Source organism: Ceratotherium simum, chromosome 17 (genome assembly GCF_057802395.1).
Source record: "Ceratotherium simum simum isolate JZ-2026a chromosome 17, ASM5780239v1, whole genome shotgun sequence".
Lineage (NCBI taxonomy): Eukaryota > Metazoa > Chordata > Mammalia > Perissodactyla > Rhinocerotidae > Ceratotherium > Ceratotherium simum.
Genome location: NC_141916.1, coordinates 59,322,250 through 59,339,929, shown reverse-complemented (window position 1 = coordinate 59,339,929; position 17,680 = coordinate 59,322,250). Strand labels below are relative to the sequence as shown.

The 17,680-nt window shown below is 52.0% G+C and overlaps 1 protein-coding gene across 3 annotated transcripts in view; it reads right to left on the bottom strand.

Annotated features, from left to right (window-relative positions):
- Window positions 1–11,139, bottom strand: part of WNT5B (Wnt family member 5B) — a 101,464-nt gene extending 90,325 nt beyond the window's left edge. For 2 of the 3 annotated variants that reach the window (XM_087442961.1, XM_087442962.1), the window contains exon 1: window positions 11,046–11,066. In XM_087442961.1, coding sequence (XP_087299087.1) covers window positions 11,046–11,051 — 6 coding nt within the window. In that variant the 5' untranslated portion in view covers window positions 11,052–11,066. Of the gene's footprint in view, window positions 1–11,045 lie in introns of all 3 variants that reach the window. The other variant, XM_087442964.1, reaches the window with a different exon arrangement.
- Window positions 11,140–17,680: the final 6,541 nt, after the last annotated feature.

The following is a 17,680-nucleotide window of genomic DNA, read 5'->3' as shown; positions in this document are numbered from 1 at the left end:
AGGCACCAGGAAAAGACAACAGGTCATCTTAGCAAGCAGTGATCAATGACATTACCTTATTTCACAAAATCTAAGAAGCTACTCATTCTAAAATGCACCATTATTTGTACCACTAAGAAAGAGAAGTACTCCCAATTAAACTATGACACATTGATTTTAAGATGCATCCTGACCTCAGATATGTTCAAATGTGTCTTAGTATTGATGAAATATGGTAATTCAAGACCAGTTTTCTCCAACAGGGGATTATAACCTTCTTAGAAGTCACTAGCTCATTAATTTATCAATTTTATTGAGTAGTAACAATGCTGATAGCCTAGACTGTCAGTGGGAAGAGAGGAAAGGAACAAAGATCACTTCCGCCATCCAGGAGCCCACCTCTCAGACTGGCTTCTTCAAGGAAAATTCCAAGAGCCCGGAGCTGCTGAGCTCTCAATAGGTCTTTGGTAGAAGTAGCTGTCATAAAAGTGAATTTTCAGGTCTCCTTTGTCTCCTCAATGTCAAAACAAACCAAATTCTAAAACACCCCGTTCTTCTGGACCCAACTCTGAACAGGTATTTGGAGCAGCTAGGTGACAATTTCTTTACACTTTCATTTTTTTCAATAAAGAAGGGAGCTATCACTGCCTGAGTACATACTATGTGTCAGGAATTGCCCTAATTCACATAAATTATCATGCTGAATTCTCAAAATAACTTATGAGTTGGACATTATTATCCCTGTTTAAAAGATGAAGAACTAGGAACTCAGAAAAGCCAAACAGTCGGGGTAAGGTCAGTCAGGTTGGGAATGTGAGTCAGGATTCAAACCCAAGGCCGTTTGCCCCCAAAGGCCATGTGCTTTCTACTGGACAGGGGACAGAAGGCATGGAAGGCAAAGGCTTTTCTAAGCTTGAAAATCACTGCTAGACTAAACTGAAGTCTGGAAGGCTGACATTCTATTTAAACAACTCCACAGTAAATAACAAAAGCCCTTCTGCTACAGGACACCTCCCTCAATTTGAGAACCCGTTTAATCAGCAGGATGGCTGTTCACCTCTCTGAGGTGATTTCTAGCTGCATGTAGGGGCTCACCTAAGATCTACTGAGAAGACAATTTAACCAGCCACAAAGCTAGTAGTGAAGATAAGATGTGAATACAAATCACTCCAATACACGACAAAGTGTGCAAAGGGCCATCATAACAAATGTTCTCTGAACTGTACTAGCCCTTCGGGGAGCCAACTCCCAGCCACAGAGACATCACTTCTGACAGAGGAGATCAGGGAGATGGCATCTGAGCTGCACCTTGAAGAACAGGTAGGTATGAACAGGAAGAGAAGGAAGGGGAAGGGCTTCTGAGGAGCAAACAGTCAGAAGCAGACTTCGAGTCTGGTGCAATGTAGGGAAGCACTGGAGAGAAAGGCAGGTTAGGGTAAGATTTTGAAGGGTACCAAACACCAGAGTAAAGACATTTTATTAATTCAGTAGGGAGATGAGGAGTCACTCAAGAAGTCTGAGCAGGAGAGAGACCTAGAGCAGCAGCATGACTCGTCTGGGAGCAGGTGACGATGTCCTGGTGAGGAGTGGACCAGGGACAAACGGCCGGTGAGAAAGCGAGGCCATAATTCACATCTGATGCATAAGGGCTCACACTCGGGCAGTAGCATGGACACAGGATGCAAAATGGAAAACAATTCCAAAGGATTGAGGGGAAACGAAAACAAGGCAAGACTGTCGGGAAAAAAGCAGAGACACTTTAGAACAGTGGTCCTCAACCAGGGCAGTTTTGCGCCCACAGGACATGTGGCAATGTCTAGCGACATTTTCGGCTGTCATCACTGGGAGGCAGATGCTACCGGCATCTAGTGGGTAGAGGTCAGGGATGCTGCTAAACATCCTACAAGGCACAGCACAGCTCTCCTCAACAAAGAAGTATCGGGTCCAAAATAATCAATAGTTCCGTGGTTTAGAAACAGTTTTAGAACCATAAGGAAACAAAAGCAGTAAAGATGTTACACTCACCATGCAGCTCATGAGCCAAACAGGCAAAGAAACCACTGAACCTGGCTCTGCATAGAGACGACCACTCACAGGAAACAAGCACACACGTCTTCATTCCTTCCTTTAACCTACACTTTTGTGCACCTGCTATTGGCCAGGCCTGTAAGCACTGAAGATAAGGAGACCAGGCAGGGTCCTGGCCTCAGGCATTACCACCCAGAAGGGAGAAGCATGTAAGAAACCTACACCTGTCTGAAAATACATATGTGCTTGTGCATATACATATATAAAAGACTGAAAAGGATTGCACCAAAATATTATCAATGATTAACTTGGAATTATCGTTTTTATTTTTCTTCATATTTTTCAAGAAAATATGAATGAATTGAAATTGAAAACATGAAAAAAATTCAATGTTTTTCAGTGAACGTTTTAATTTCATCAGTTATAAGAAATAGAGGTATGTCCTAGGGCCACACGTCCTCACCAGCTGCCCCACCTCTGTGGTCTGGCGAGGGGAAGGGGAGAAGGACAGGAAGGCACAGACCAGAGAAAGGACTGCCTCCTCGATGTCAGACTCGTCCGTGTTGACACGCAGACTTCTGTTGTTCACTCTTGTAATTCCTTCACCCACTACGTGTCAGGCATTGTCCGTGTGCTCCACATACAACAGCGAACAGAACAAACATTCCTGCCCTTGTGGCGTTTCTGTTCCAGTAAGAGGAAGCAGACAAGAGAACAAACAAGTAAAATATAAAAAATATGTACGTTCAGCGGAGAACTCTGGAGAAAAATACAGCAGAGAAGGGGGCTCGGGAATGGGTGGAAGGGTTGCAATTTACATGGGGAAGTCACAGAAGCCCTCGTTGGGGTGACATTTGATGAAAGATCTGAGGAAGGAGTGGGGAGAGGAGGGAAGGGGAGAAGGAACAACAGGGTGCAAAGCGCCTGGTGGGCTCACAGACAGCAAGGAGGCCAGTCTGCTGGAGCGAAGGGAGAGAAGAGACGAGGTCCCAGAGGGAAGCAGGGGTCAGATCACTCGGGAGTAAGCCACTGTGAGGACTCTGCCTTTTTCCTGCCCGAGACTGAAGGCCATCGGAGGGCTCTGAGGAAAAAAAAAACACGATTTGACACGTTTCAACAGGACGCTGCAGCTGACTAAGGCAGGGAGACCAGTTAGGAGGCTATTACTATAATCTGGGAGAGTTGCTGCTGGTGGAATGAGCCAGGAGCAGAGGGGGGAGGAGGTGAGAAGTGGTGAGGGGTCTGGGTATCTTCTGAAATTAGACTTGGCAAGATTCACTGGTGGACTGGATGTGGGCAGTGAAAGAAAGAAAGAAATCAAGAATGACTCCAGGGTTCATGGCATGAGCAACTAGAAGGATGAGATGGAGAATTGCCAGTCTGAAGGACAAGGAAAGGAACAGGCAGGAGATGAAAATGTGGGATTAGTAAGAGTGCAGATGGTATTTACCGCCATCAAAGTGTATATAGAGAAGAGGTCGAAGAAGAGAAAGAAAACCAGGAAAGCTGCTGCCAGTAAAGGAGAAGGGAAACTAGGAGAGTGAGGTGTCCTGGAAGCCAGATGAAGATCCTGCATCAAAGAGGAGGCAATGATGCAACTGCCCAGGGCAACCAGGGACCAAAGAGATGAGTTCTAGTAACTTCTAAGGGTGCCAGTAGTCTGGAATGACAGCCTAGCAAGGTAGATGACTGTGTGCCTGGGATACAAGGCACTGATCACGGAGCACTCATGGAACTCCTAATCCAGTTCCTTCACCATCTCCCAATCTGGTCACATGTGGGTAAAAAATACCCTACTAGTAATGGCAGCATGGAGGAATGTTCCAGTTCCCCTTGAGAGCAGCCCAGGATCCAGCATGAGCATAAGGTCAAGTCAGCTTCCTCTCATGGATCTACCACTGGCCTGAACAGCTTCCTCTGGCTTCCTGTACTTCCTGCATTTCGGCTCTATACTGCATCTCAAAACCAGCTGTGACGTATGTGATTGCAAGATGGGTCTTCAGCACAGGGTATGGGAGAATAAAAGACTTGAGAGATTCTGGAATGCCACGCACTTGCTACTTGTATGCAGTAAAAGTTACTAGAACAAAAGCTACTGAAGTTCAAGAACTATACATCTCTAGCACCTGGGACACGCCTGAGTCAATATTTATTACATGAATAATTCAACGGTCAACAGAAAATTATTAAGGATGGTATATTTATTAGGCAAAATGGGGCCTATTTCTAGCAAGGAACATGCTACTTGCTACAATTACAACTTTGCTACGATTACAAAGTTCATTGCCCTAAGATCAACAACAACAGATATTTACCAAACACCTCTTAAGCTCAGGCACTGCTGAGCCACTGTTTTAGCTCTGAGGATGTGTGGAAAACAGGACAATCATAGGGGGAGCAGACATTTAACAAGAACTAATAAATAAAAAAGAGAGTTACAGATGGTGATAAGGGCTCTGGAGAAAAGAGTGAGAAACAGAGAGGGCCTGGGGGTGGGCGGCAATTCTGCCTGGCAGGGCCTCTTTGAGAAGCTGAGACCTGAAGGGCAGGGGGAGCCATCCAGCACAGAGAGGGCAGGGTGGTGGAGGCAGAGGGAGCAGCAGGTACAAAGACCCGAGGGCACACGGGGTGTTTGTGCAGCATCATGGACGCCCACATGGGGCGTGTTCACACCACTGGGTGTGAGAGAGAGCCGTGCGAGATGAGGCTGGAGATCAGGTCAGGAGCCAGGCAATGGAGAGTTTGGTGGACCATGGTGTGGAGTCTGGGTTGTATTAAAAGCTGCCGTAGAGAAAAAGAGGGTGTTCTCTGGGATGTGTGAAAACTCCTTGTTAATATCAGGAATGATAGACAAAGTCTGTAGAAAACTCCATTTGTACCTGATACCTCTGAAAGAGATGGCATTCTCTTAGAGAAGCCAGGAGATTAGGTTCAGAGCAAAGCTGGGAGTGAGTAGCCCCTGGGCTTTGACAAGTTAAAGGACCCGACCCAACCCCCCAGATGAGGCCTCACCTCCATTCTGGAGAAAGGCCTGTAGCCAGGAAAGCACGTGGTCCCCACCTGTCAGCCTGAGGTCCCCTGCAGTCACAATGAAGGTCTCGGACAGCATCCAGCCAACAGGTGTTTGGTAAGGCTGACTCAGTGAGTTTTAAATGTGAGTTTTAAATGTCTGAATTCGGATACCTTTAGGTGGGAACACACTCTCCAGTTTGCAACAGGGAGCATACCTCCACTCACTAGGGTAGTATAAACCCTCCCATCCTCCCTCACTCATTTCGGCTACCCGCTTGTTCCTGGGGGCACCTGAGGATGAGACCCTGACAATTTTTCCTTCACAGGTATATTATACTGTCTCACAGTGGTAGACAGACCTGGACTGGGGGGAAAAGAAAACTCTCCAATCTGATCTTCCCTTTTATATTTAAAGCTTATTTTAGATTTGATTTTGCAGAGGTTACCTTTTTAAGAATAAGAAAATACAACATGTCAAGATTTTAAGTGGTTTCCAAACATAAGGAATGTATTAGCATCTGCTTAGTTAAAACAACAGACTTGTTTGAGATGGAGTCAGCAAGACCCCTTCCTTCTCAGCTAAGACTTGCTCAATCCTCAACATCCAGGACCATATCAGAATCTAACTCGCCCATTGACAGTGTCCCACTTTTCCTTCCCTTCATGACAGCCAACAGTGAACATATGTCCTCTCCTGTCATTGGTCATTCCACAAACTGGGACCCTCTACTCCCATCGGTGTAATGATCAAAATGACATCTACACCTGACTGGACACAGTCAATGGTCATGAGAGTCATTTCCTTCGAAAATTGGCAAGCACATGCTGACATAAGCAATGGGTATGCTGCTAATGTCCCATATGAAGCAGCTCACATCTTTAAATGCAGAGCAAGTCAGGGGTGGGGGGCCAAGGAGTTCTAACCGCCCTGCCATTGGACCCTCATCAACAGCACCATAATAGTTAACACTTTCACAGCCCTGCAAAGGGCATGGTGTCAGTGCTTCACATCCTCCAACCCTCACCGCAACCCACCTCACCGCAACCACAGGAGAAAAGTGTCAAGTGACCGTTTCCGTTTCACAAGTGACAAAACTGAGGCATGGAGAAGTCAGGTAACCTGCCTGCCTAAGACTACAGAACTGGCTACTAAGTGCCAGGGACTTAGTCTGACGCCAAAGCCCTGTCTCCATTGTCTTAGCTGTCTACAGCCTCCTGCCCCAAGGCACATCCTGATAGTACAATCTAGAGCCCCCCCCCCCACCACCAGTTCATCAGCTCCTGCTCCTGCGTGTGACATGGCATTTTCTAGTTCTAAACTTAGACATAAAACCTCTTTAAAGGTTTAATTACTTTGATTACAGGTCTTGTACCCCAAACAAGATTTGTATGAAGTATTTACTAATTCATCACTCAAATTTTCCCAGGTGAAACTTCTCAACGAATATGGATGAGGTGTAGACATTAGCGATGTCTACGAAGGGACTCAACTGTACTGCCACCTCCCGCAGCAATGGAACCTTCTTATCATCTCTGAGTATTTGCTGGGAAGAGAAACGGGTGGGGGTGCGCGGATCCTGGTTCAGACCCAGCAGCAGGAACAGAGCCCAGAGCTCAGAGCCGCCCTGCGCTCCTCCCTGAGCCTCCGGCTGCCCTCTGCGGAAGGAGGCAGACTGAGAGCGGTCAACAGGATTACCCCAGCTGGTGTCAGAAAAGCTTTGTGACCATATTTTTCGCTCCCCCAGCAGGACTCAGAGCAAATCTCCTGACTGAATATTCCTGATAACTAAGTGACGTTTAAGTGACGTTTTGGGCTAAAGTTTGTATACCGAGAACTTTAATCCACTGCCTTTTTTAACGTAAGCCCAGCTCTCGTTTCCCAGGCCTGGGGAAATTCCCTCCTGACCCTTTATCAATTAGCCAGACAAGACTAACCTTTGAGGGGTTAGCATTTCGGGTCAGGGAAGCCGTAGAGCAGAGAGGACTGGAAACTCGTTTAAGAATGGACTCCAGGTGCCCCCCTCTAGAGACTCAGGCACCATCCCCCAAGTCGCCGAAGCTGGAGACAGAGCCTCGTGGTAATCCTCTGGATGCCGACGAACCACAGAGGCCCCTGCCAGGCCGGAGCCCAAAGCCAGGAGCACAACCTGAGCCTCCAGGAGATCACAGGCCCTGCGGGCAAGAACAGGGCTCGGGGAACAGTAACCCCGCCGGGCAGCGGGCCAGCCGCCCTCGGGGACGCGCCGCCTCTGATTGGCCGCTGCCCCGCCCCAGGCCTGGTCCACAGCAGAGGGATTTCCAAAGGTGAACCAGCTAGAGCTGTTGACCACGACAGGGTGTTAGAGCTGGAAGGGGCCTCTAGGACAGTCTAATCCAACGCCTTCATTTTATAGAAGAGACAACTGAGGCTCCGAGAGGAGAAGCTACAACGCGCCCCCTCCCGCCGCCCAAAATAAACCTCCGGGGCAAAGCTTCAAGAAAAGACAACAGGACATACAGGCTGCTTGGGTTCTTGGGGCTTTGTAGGTTTGGGGGTGCAAAAAGAAATTCTGAGAAAACACCCCTGTGCCTTTAAGGGCTGCAGTGCTGAACGCACTGTACTTGCTCAAAGGGGGTCCCAGGGCCTGTGGGCTGGGCTGGGCAATGAGTACAGTCGGCATGGCCCCTGAGGACCTTCGTGGCAGTCTGAATCTAGGTTTCCTGAAGCCTCCGTGCATGGCATTTGGAGCGGTCAGGGGAGAGTCTCCCCCAGTGCCAACCAGGTTTCAAATCACCCAGGAGCAAGAGTTGGGAAAAAAGCCACATGGGTGGAGAAGCAGGGAGGAGAAAGACCAACTTTAGAAAGTCTAGAGGAGGCTTCCTGCAGCACAAACAGACCTGATTGCAACGACGGGGGTCAAGAAGTCAGGAAACGCTGCCGGGGGCCGCCAGCCCAGTGGTGAGACCGCCAGCCAGTGGGTCAAACTGGGATGGAGGGGGCAGAGGTTTAAATTTAGCGAGGTAAACAGAGCCGGCAGTGGACAGGACCTGGTCAGAGCAAAGCCACCACCTGCTCCGAGCAGTCAGCGCTTCTCGCTGAAGGGCAAGTGTGGCCAGAACTGTACCAGGTGGCAGGTCTGCTTTCGGGGCTCCACCAACTTGCTGTCCTCGAGTGGGCAGACGGCTCCTCAGAGCTCCCCAGAGATGGGTAAAGAGTGTACTGTTACCTGAAAAGGTAGCTCAGACACAAGCCTATCAGGTCTTTTCATCATTATCACAGTATCTAGTCTCAACCCTGCTCCTGGATTTTTCTGGACTCTTGAATGCAGTTTGAAGATGCTCAATAGAAACCAGCCCAGGACGCCCTTAGGTGAGGGTGGGGAGCCCCATATTCTCTCCTCACTAGGGGATTTTTACATCTATTGCTGTTGTGAGTCTTGAGAGACCTGACGGAGCTACAAACACTACAACCATCCACAACCACAACAATGCAACTCTGAGGACTGTGTTCAGGTGTGGGGCTGGGACAAATGGGGTTTGAAGACCAGTTCAAAAGATTAAGGAGATAAATGGCAGGGAGTTTGAAAAGGAGATAGGGAGAACAAAATCAGAGGAGCGACAGGAAAGCTTTTGTGGACATACTGGTTTTTATTTCAAAGAAGGCAAGTATCACTTCACGCAAAATTTCCTCCCCTGCTAGAGATGCCGGGCCATGACAACCCAGAAACCAGCAGAACTGTCCTGGAAGTAAAAATTAGAACAGACTAGCCTGGTCCTCTGCCCTCCTTGGAGAAGAGCAAACAGAAAATCTTTCCACTGCACTCGAGTAGGAGGAGGGTGGAATACCAGGAGAAGTCCAATCCCCAATTTTTTCTTTTCGCAGCTTATGACTCCCAGCAATTTGGCAGTATCTGTTTAACTTATGCTTTAGGGATAGAAAAATTTTTAGAAAACACTTGTTTCAAGTCAATAAGATACCCTTGGAGATATTACAACAAACAAATGAACTAAATAGGGGACTGGTTTCAGACACCTTGAGCAAACACCTAACTCACACACCCTCGCTCACATACTCATACTCAAATATCTAAGAAATCAGAGCCTGGGAAAGCAGGAAATCTACAGATGGAAGAGGGCCAGCAAGCTCTTCCAAGGCTGGCTCCTGTCCCCTGGCGGCAGACCCCACAGTGTGTCACACGCCCTCTGTCTGATTTTCTTTAGGAAAGGAAAGGGAGCTGTTGCTCATGGCTGCCCTTAGGTATTTATCACATATTGTCCTTTTAGGTCCCTTTGCTCCGTTCGCCTCCTACCCTGGTGTCAGCTCCACCTGCGCCTTTTAGCAGGAACCTGGCTTTAAGTCTCCCTCTTTCCTTGGGCTGCTGGACTTGACCTCCCGGCGAGGAGCCCAGCTGCATCGCTTTCCTCACAACTGCGCAGAGCTCTCTCAGCACTGCCTTTCCTTGGGGGGAGACACACCTCCTGCATCTTGCTATTTATAACCACAAATCTTCTGTGTCAAAGAGAGAACAGACACTATTTTGAAATGGAGAAAAACCACCACTCAGCCTTCCACCTCTCATGGGTCGGTGTGTTTGCCAGGACTTGTGTGTGTGAGTCTGGACAGGCGTGTGGGCACAAGCTCAGGGCCTGGCACCCCCTCATCCATGCCTGAGATTGGGAGTCTTGCCTTTGATAATCTGAATCAGACAGCAGCAGGAGTGGCTGGGTCCAGAAAAGGGTCCTCAGGCTTTGTGAGGTGTGCCCACTGCTCCCAGGGACCCTATGTTGCCTTAGGGCCAGCCACAGAAGGGGTCACCCTAAGCTCCCACCCATATGTGTGCACCAGTCCTGGTATTTGGCCAGGAGTGTGACCCTGCCCCACTGACTCAGAGTTTTCTGCACCCATACTGATGGCATGGCACAGATGTCCCCTCAGGGCTCTGTCAAGTGGGCACATTCCTTGGCGACTGGAGCAGTTCAGGGGATTGGTAACATGATCCCGAGCCTTTCTCCTCCAGGTACCAGGCTGAAATTACTACCAGAGCGGTAGTAATTGAAAGCTGTTGCCACCATGGCCAGGTGGCCAAAGCAGTGAAGATGGCCCCGGGGGAAAGCGGAGAGCAAATCCCCCATTCACTGCCCGGTAAACACCCCACGGCCTGAGCCGCCTCAGTTTCCCTCTCTGTGAAACAGAACAAATCATGCTCCAAGCAAACGTAATGACCTCTCACATGGTCTGCAGGATGAAAGTATCTAGGAAATTTGGCTCTGACAAGAGTGCACGGCCAAATATCCACTGAGGCTCCACAAGAAGACGGAGGAGGTCCCTTCTCACTTCTCCCAGGGCGAGGATGGATGCAGCCTGAGGAGCGGAGGAGCAGTGAAAGAAAACAGAGAACTCGGCACACCAGTCAGGGCTTTACCTGCTCCGGCTTAGGCAGGAATTCAGGCACCACACTAACCCTGCTCGCGGAGGTTAAAGTAATCCAGATGTAGTCCTCGCCCCAGTCTGGTGGATGCGGGGCGCAGACCTCAAGCAGAGGATTCCAGCTGGCCCGACAAGCCAGGGAAAGTGGGGCTCCGAGGGGCTCACACTTCTCGGACAGCCGCGGGCAGTCCTGGCGCACGCCGGGGGCGGCGGCTCCCGCGCTCCTCGGCCGCCACCTTCGGAGACGGAGAGCCGCGAGCGCCCGAGCTGCCGGGAGAGGCGGGGAAGCCCTGCCTACCTGCCCGGCCCGAGCGCCCTCCGCGCCCAGCGCCGCACGCCCGCTGGGGGCAGCAGCTTGGTCCGCGGCCGGGGCGGGAGTGACCCTTTCCCCCCACCCGACGGGCTGCCCCCCCGCCCCCCGATCTGCAGCCCAGCTCCCAGCCCAGCTCCAGTCTGCCCGCTCCCGGAGCCGCCGGCCGCCCGCTCGTCCCTCCGCGCGCCCGGGACCCGAGAGCCCAGACCCCGCCGGCCCGCGGGCCGGGAGCTCTAGGAAGTTTCGGGCCTGGCCGGGGGCGGAGGCCGGCGGGCGCCCCTTTCCCACCGCGGGCAGCGGGCTTACCTGCATGGCCCGTCAGGCCCGGGGCTCCGGCTCGCCGCGCTGCTGGGCCCGCTCTTCTGCGCTCGGTCGGCGGGGCGCGGCGGCGGGAGGCGGCCCGCGGGGTCGGGGCGGCCGGGGCAGCCGCCCCGCCGGGGTAGCCGCGCAGACCCTGCCCGCTCCTCTCAGCGCGCGGGCCGCTCGGGCCGCCGCACCGGACTCGGCACGCGCCGCCGGGCGCGGGGCTGCTGGCGCGGGCGGGCGCGCTCCGCTCCGGGGGTCCCGCCGAGGCGTCGGCCCGCCCCCCGATGCTGGGGCCGCCTCCCGGGGTCCGCGGAGCCTAGCCGGGCGGTCCGGCCCTCGGAGTCCGCGCTGCGCCCTGCGCCGGGAGGGCTCCCTGCTCGGCGCCCGGGACCCCCGAGCTCGGCGGGCGGGGCGCGGAGCCCGCGGCCGAGCCGGAGGAGGCCCTGGGCCCTGGGCGCCCGGCGCTGGCCGCCGCCGTCGGTCGTCGCTGGGCTGCGCGCCCTGCTCCGGAGCGCGGGCCCCGGAGAAGTTCCGGCCCCGAGTGGGCCGCGGGGCGGGTGGCGGCCGAGCTCGGAGTGCAGGGGCCCGGGCTGGGCGAGCGGCTCCCGGGGCTCTGCCGCCTCCGCCCCGCCTCCCGCGCCGCCTCCCCGCCCCCCGCGCCGCGCCGGCCCCCGCGATGCTTCCCAGCGGCCGAGCCCGCGACACTCCTCCCGAGGGCTCCTCCCGGGCTGGGACCGTGACCTCCGCACCTGCCCGCCGCCTGGGTGCCCTCGCCCTTCCCCTCGGCGCCTCGGCAGAGCGGCCCGGGCCGCGACGAGGGGTGCGGATTCGGAGCCCCCGCCCCGGAGGACCCCGCCCGGCCCCCTTCCCCGGCCCAGCACACCGCTGCCTTCTTCTCCCGGAACCCGACCTGGTCCTCCGGGAGGACCCGTGGACTCACCACGGCCAGCAGCCCCCTCAGGCCGCCCAGCAGGAGCACCCACCTCAGGGGCTGCGGAGCTGGAGGCTCTGAGAGGGGAGGGAGTCACATCAGTAGCTCTTATGTTTCCAGCAAACACTTGCACGCGCTTTATCCTCCTCTGTATCCCCCAAAGAAGTAGCGTGAGCTATTATTTCCGCTTTACAAATCCAAGTCATTCGTCTCCTATTCCTGGACGCTTTTCCTTCAGCACCAGGCAGAGAACTCTCTGGGATAACGAAATCTGATGGAGGGGCACACCAAGAAAAGCGTCTCCAAATGGGACACGCGTTCTCTCATCACTTCTGTGATAGCTTTAGGGCTGAATTATTCACCTGACTTTTTATGGGGAAACCAAAGCACAGAAAAGTGGCACGACCGGCCCATAGTCACTAAAGGCAGTTAGTGGCCTGAAAAGGTTAGTAGAGTCCAGTTTTCAGCCTCAGTTAGACGGAAGTTTAAATACTTTTATTGAGCTCGCCAAGCCCTGTTGGGGACCGCATAGCACCCCTAGATGAGCTGCCCAAGGAGCTGGCCAAGGTCCCGGGTGCTGGAACTCAAACCCCGGCTGCTGGACCCTGTTTCAGACCCAGTAACAGGGCACCCACGGGAGTAGTCCGCCCGTTTGAGGCCTGCCCTCCAACGCCTTCAGTTTACATTCCGAAACCCCCTTCTCTTCCCTGAGTAGGATGTTGCCCTGCTAAAGAAATTGCCTTTGAATGCAGTACAGTGAGAAAAAAAAATAGTAATAATAGAAGGCTTTGCCTTTCTTTAGTTAGTAACCAAATAAGGTGACAGCCTTCCCCTTTCAGTGAGAGGAGGGGCAGCAGGGAGGTTCAGGGACTGAGGGACCAGGAACCCACCACACTGGGTTGGCGACAAGAAGCAATTGTCCTCTGGGTTTTACAATAAGGAAAGTAAGAGCTGTTTTAGCAAATACCTGACTAATTAGAGGAAAAGGCTTCCTTGGAATTGTGCTGGCTTAGGCCGGAGGTTCACTGTGACTTTTCTCACCTCGCAGTGAATGGGGTTTATGAGACCAGGTCCAGCAACCTTAAATGAAGGGCCTGTAATTGCCATGGGGATGCCTGCCTTCACCAAGGGGAGCTAGTTCCAGGCTTTATCTTTGGGGACAGATGGGACAGGGAGGAGAGCTGGTCTAAAACAGGCATACAAGCTTTGAATCCACTTTGTCAAATTACCAAGAGGCTCAGTTCCTCTCCTCCTCGGAAACAAGCATCAGTGCTGGGGTTGCAGTCTTTGTGGGAGGTCAAGGGAAGGCCCTGTCCAGGAGGCCCCAATCATTCCGGAATGTAACCTGGGAGAATTTGGGGATTCACTTTATACACAAGTTTATTGAGCCCTAAACACTCAGAGATGACAGAGACCAGTTCCCAACCTGAGGAGGTTTAAAGTCTGAAGGAGTAGGATAGGGGTGGGGGACAAAATTCTGTTGGGGCCCAGAATGAGCACAAGAAGGGACGGCTCTGCTTGGTCCCCAGCTGACGACCCAGGAGAAGAGCAGGTGACGGATGACAGCAACCTCAGCTGAATGTCCCACATGTCGTCCTGCACCTCCCACCGTCTTGTCCAAGATGAGTCAAAATTTGTGGTCCAGAGAGGGAAGCTGTAGCGCCCCCAGGAAAGGAGCCTGTGGCTGAGTAGCTGGGGAAGCATTTGAATGAGGAGACAGTGGCCAGATTCCCATGGGAAGTGGTGAGGGCCCCATTGCTTGAGTCACTGCACCGCTGAGGCCTCTCCAGCCGGCCCGGGGGGCAGTACTGATGGGAATGTGGACAGAGCTCACCCATGTTTTGTCTGTGATTGCTGGGTGGGGTCTCTCGTCTTCTCCCCCAAATAAAACATATCCCGACTTAGCATTTGTGGTTTAAACAAAGAAAGAAAAAACAAATACTTGGACCTATGGAAATTTGTAGTGATTCCTGCTCTGTTTATTGGAGACACTGTTCCCCTTCCTGGTCATGCCCTCGCAGCCCACCAGCCACACTCAGAGGTCCCTTCCAAGCCAGAATGTCTAACAAAAACCCTGTCGGAAAGAGTCAGAGAGGAGCCGGCCTCCTCCTTCTTCTTGGCTCTCTGTGGCTTTCCCATGGGGGTATATCTCGGGGTAACCAGTGGCCCTGGGGCTGTGCGTTCTTAGGGCGCTCGTTCCCTTCCCCATTCCCAACACCAGGAGCAACAGCATCAGGGAGCACCGAGGGTCCTGCTGCTGCTGGTGGCAGGAGGAGGCACCCTGCGGTGAGACAGTCCTCCACTCCGCCTCAGGCTGCTTTCCTGGCCCCTGTCAAAGGCGTTATTTGGGGTGCACAGAAAATTTCTTGGGGGAACCAGCCTGATGAGCCTTCGAAGTCCAGAATAGGACGGAGAGGCAAAGCTGATAAGCTCTTGTCCCAACAGCTATTTCACAGGCATTTTACCTGTATTGTGGTCATTTTACCTCTATTCAGTGTTCATTTTGTGCTTGCTACCTGGATGTTTTTCTAAGAACAAGGGCTTAAAAAACTCATAGATTCTGACCCAAATATCCAGACACCATCCATGGACTACCCCCTAGACCCACAGCAGTTGAGACACTTTGGGACATCTGGATCCGTGGGAACTCTAAGAGCTGAAGGCAGCAGGATTGGTAAGAAGAAAACTCCGCTATCGTGAGTTCAAATCTGGCTCTGCAGTTCACTTGTAGGGAAAATGTTCGCACTAAGATAACAGCAGCTGAAGGAATTTGTATAAAGGCAGAAGGAGGGCTGAACTATTGACAGTCTTAACGTGTGCAGAGAGCTTACCAGTTTATAAACTGCTTTTACATTTTCATCTTAATTGAGATCCACCAAATGAGAACAGTCCGGCTCATCTCACTTGGAGGTCTCTCCTTGAACCACTTCTCCCCAAAAGAGACCCTAGCGCCCTCCAGGGAGTGGGGTTACTGAGCAGGAGGCTCCAAATCAGCCCACATGGGAAATCTGGCCTCACCTCCTATGTGATCTTGGGCAAGACACTGATCTCTCTGAGCCTCAGTTTCCTCATATGAAAGGGAGTGGTGGTCAGATCATCTTCCTCGTGGGACTATGAGAGTTAAATAGGACGATGCAGATAAAGAAACTAAGAAGCAGGTCTTCCCTGTAGTGCGCACTGCGTAAGTACTAATAATGGCGTTATGACTACCAGATGGACAGGACCTGAGTTCCCGTTTGGACAGTCTAATGTTGCTCTCAGTCCTTGAACTCCTGGATTTTAATCCTCACTTTTTCTCCTAAGAGAAAACAGAGTCCTAAATTGTTCCTTGAATGAATTACTGCTTTACACATATCTGAATGAAGCAGTTGAAGGTGTCACTAAAAACTTGCAAAATCCAGAGACACCCACTGACTGGGATGGCGGAGAGTTGTCATCCCATCAGCATCACTCATCAAGGTCTGGAAAAAGAGAATGAGAAGTACTAATGAACTTGGTCTTGTTAATAGACTGCTCCAATGCTTAACCAAAAACTGAGGTACTAGGGGCCAGCCCGTGCCTAGTGGCTAAGTCTGGCATGCTCCACTTCAGTGGCCTGGGTTCACAGGTTCAGTTCCTTGGCGTGGACCTACACCACTTGTCAACCATGCTGTGGCAGTGTCCCACATACCAAGCAGAGGAAGACTGGCACAGATGTTAGCTCAGGGAGAATCTTCCTCACCAAAAAAAAAAAAAAGAAAAAAAGTGAGGTACTATTTGGAATTGGAATCGACATAAAACACTGCTACCGCAGTACACAGTTATATATCCTAGTTGTAGGTCCTTCTAGTTGCTCTATGTGGGATGCTGCCTCAGCATGGCTTGATGAGCAGTGAGTAGGTCCACGCCCAGGAGCCAGACCCACAAACCCCAGGCCGCTGAGCCAGAGAGGCCAACTTAACCACTACACCACCAGCCCGACCTCTGCTTTCCCTTTTGAGACTCTAACGTCCCCACGTCCCTCCTGTTTTCCCCCTTCTCGATGTGACCTCAAGTCCTTTCCTGTGTTCTCTACTGAGGGACGTTCCAGAGGAAACGGAGACAGGGTACCTGCCCTCAAGGAGCTTTGCTGTCAGGGTGGGGCCAGGGTATAAGCACATGGACAGTTGCCCATGTCGTGTATCCCCAGGGGCCCAGGCAGCTCCCGGTGTCAGGACCAAGGGTGGAAGCCGGGGCTTCCCTTCTTTCTGAGAGCTTCCTTCTCTGGGTCTGAGTGTCCTCGCTAAAGGAATCTACGACTGAGTCAAAGGGAAGTGGAGGAAGATGGAGGTGTGGGTGGAAGACAATGAACTTGACTTGATACATATTTCGTTTTGCGTGTCAGTAGGGGCATTCAAGTGTTGACAGCAAGAAAGAGAGAGCTGGAAGGAAGGTTAGAGGTCAGGGTAGCTGGAGATGTCATCTCAGTGAAGTGAACTGATAAATATGAGGGCCCAGTGGCAAGGGGTGGAGGGAGGGCCACATGTGTGGATGACCCTACAAGTTTACGGGAGGGCACCGGGAGGGGCCCCGGGGTCAAGTGATGGGTCTTCACAATAAGGGAGCCCGGGACACACTTGAAAGCAGAGAGAAGAAACGTGAGGAGGGTGAGAAATTCCTGTTGTTAGAAAGAGATGGGAGAGGCAGGGAGCGAGACCTCCCTGGGTGGGAGGAGGGGAGGCGGGGAGCTCACTAGGGGTTATCATTCCAGAGCTGAGGGGCCCCTTCTTCCTCCCTCTCTGGAGACCCTTAGGATGACAGGAAAGGCAGATACCCAAAGAGAGGAGTTCGCAGTGAGGAGCCCTCTTGGAGGAGCACCAAAGTGGCCCCGCGTGGGAGAGACACCTCCGCCTTGTGACTAGAAGGTGTCTCAAGGTCATTGCTCTCAAATATCTCCTTGGGGGGCTTCCTAGGGCTCTGATGGGTTGAATTGCTGCTCTATCAGAATCTCCCAGGAAAGAATGTTAAAAACACAGATTCCCAGGCTGCACCTCAGGCCTTCTAAATATGCGTGGTTGCAATCTGTAAGTTTTAAGTCCTCACAGGCAATTCTAACCCTCAACCCAGCTTGAGACCCAGCCACGGGGTCCCAAAGGTCCAGCACTGAGCAAGCCTCCTGGGAGGGGGAGAGGTGCCTGCTGAAAGGTACAAATGTAAACCTGGAGAAGGCCGTGGCCCTCCCCTGAGCCCCAAGAAATGATCAGTTAAGTTCCCTCAGGCTACACTGCAGTGGGTGGGGGAGCGAGGGGGCTATGGTAGAGCCTGAATCGGCCTGGTTTTCCGCCTTGGCCTCTGCAAGAACCAGGCTTGGTGCCCTCATCCTACAGGACACTGGGTTCCGGTTCCGCTGTGGCCATGTATTTGAGAGTTAACTTTTGCTAAATCGTACTAATAAGGATGATAAAGGAAATCCACAGGTAATCCAAACGTCTCAAGGTAAGTAGTGGTTTGTCTCCTGACCTATAATTGTCATCAAAAGCATCTATAAACTCCTGAATTCCGCTCCCTGAGCTGGGATGCTTTGCTAGGCAGTTTCCCATCTGAAGCCTTTGCTTGGCTTGAGGAAAAGTGGTTGTACCACAAACAGTGACAAGGGAATTTTCACTTGTATCATTGAAATGGACAATAGTTAAACATTCAGAATGTTAAATTTAAAGCATTATATATAATATTATATAATTAAAGC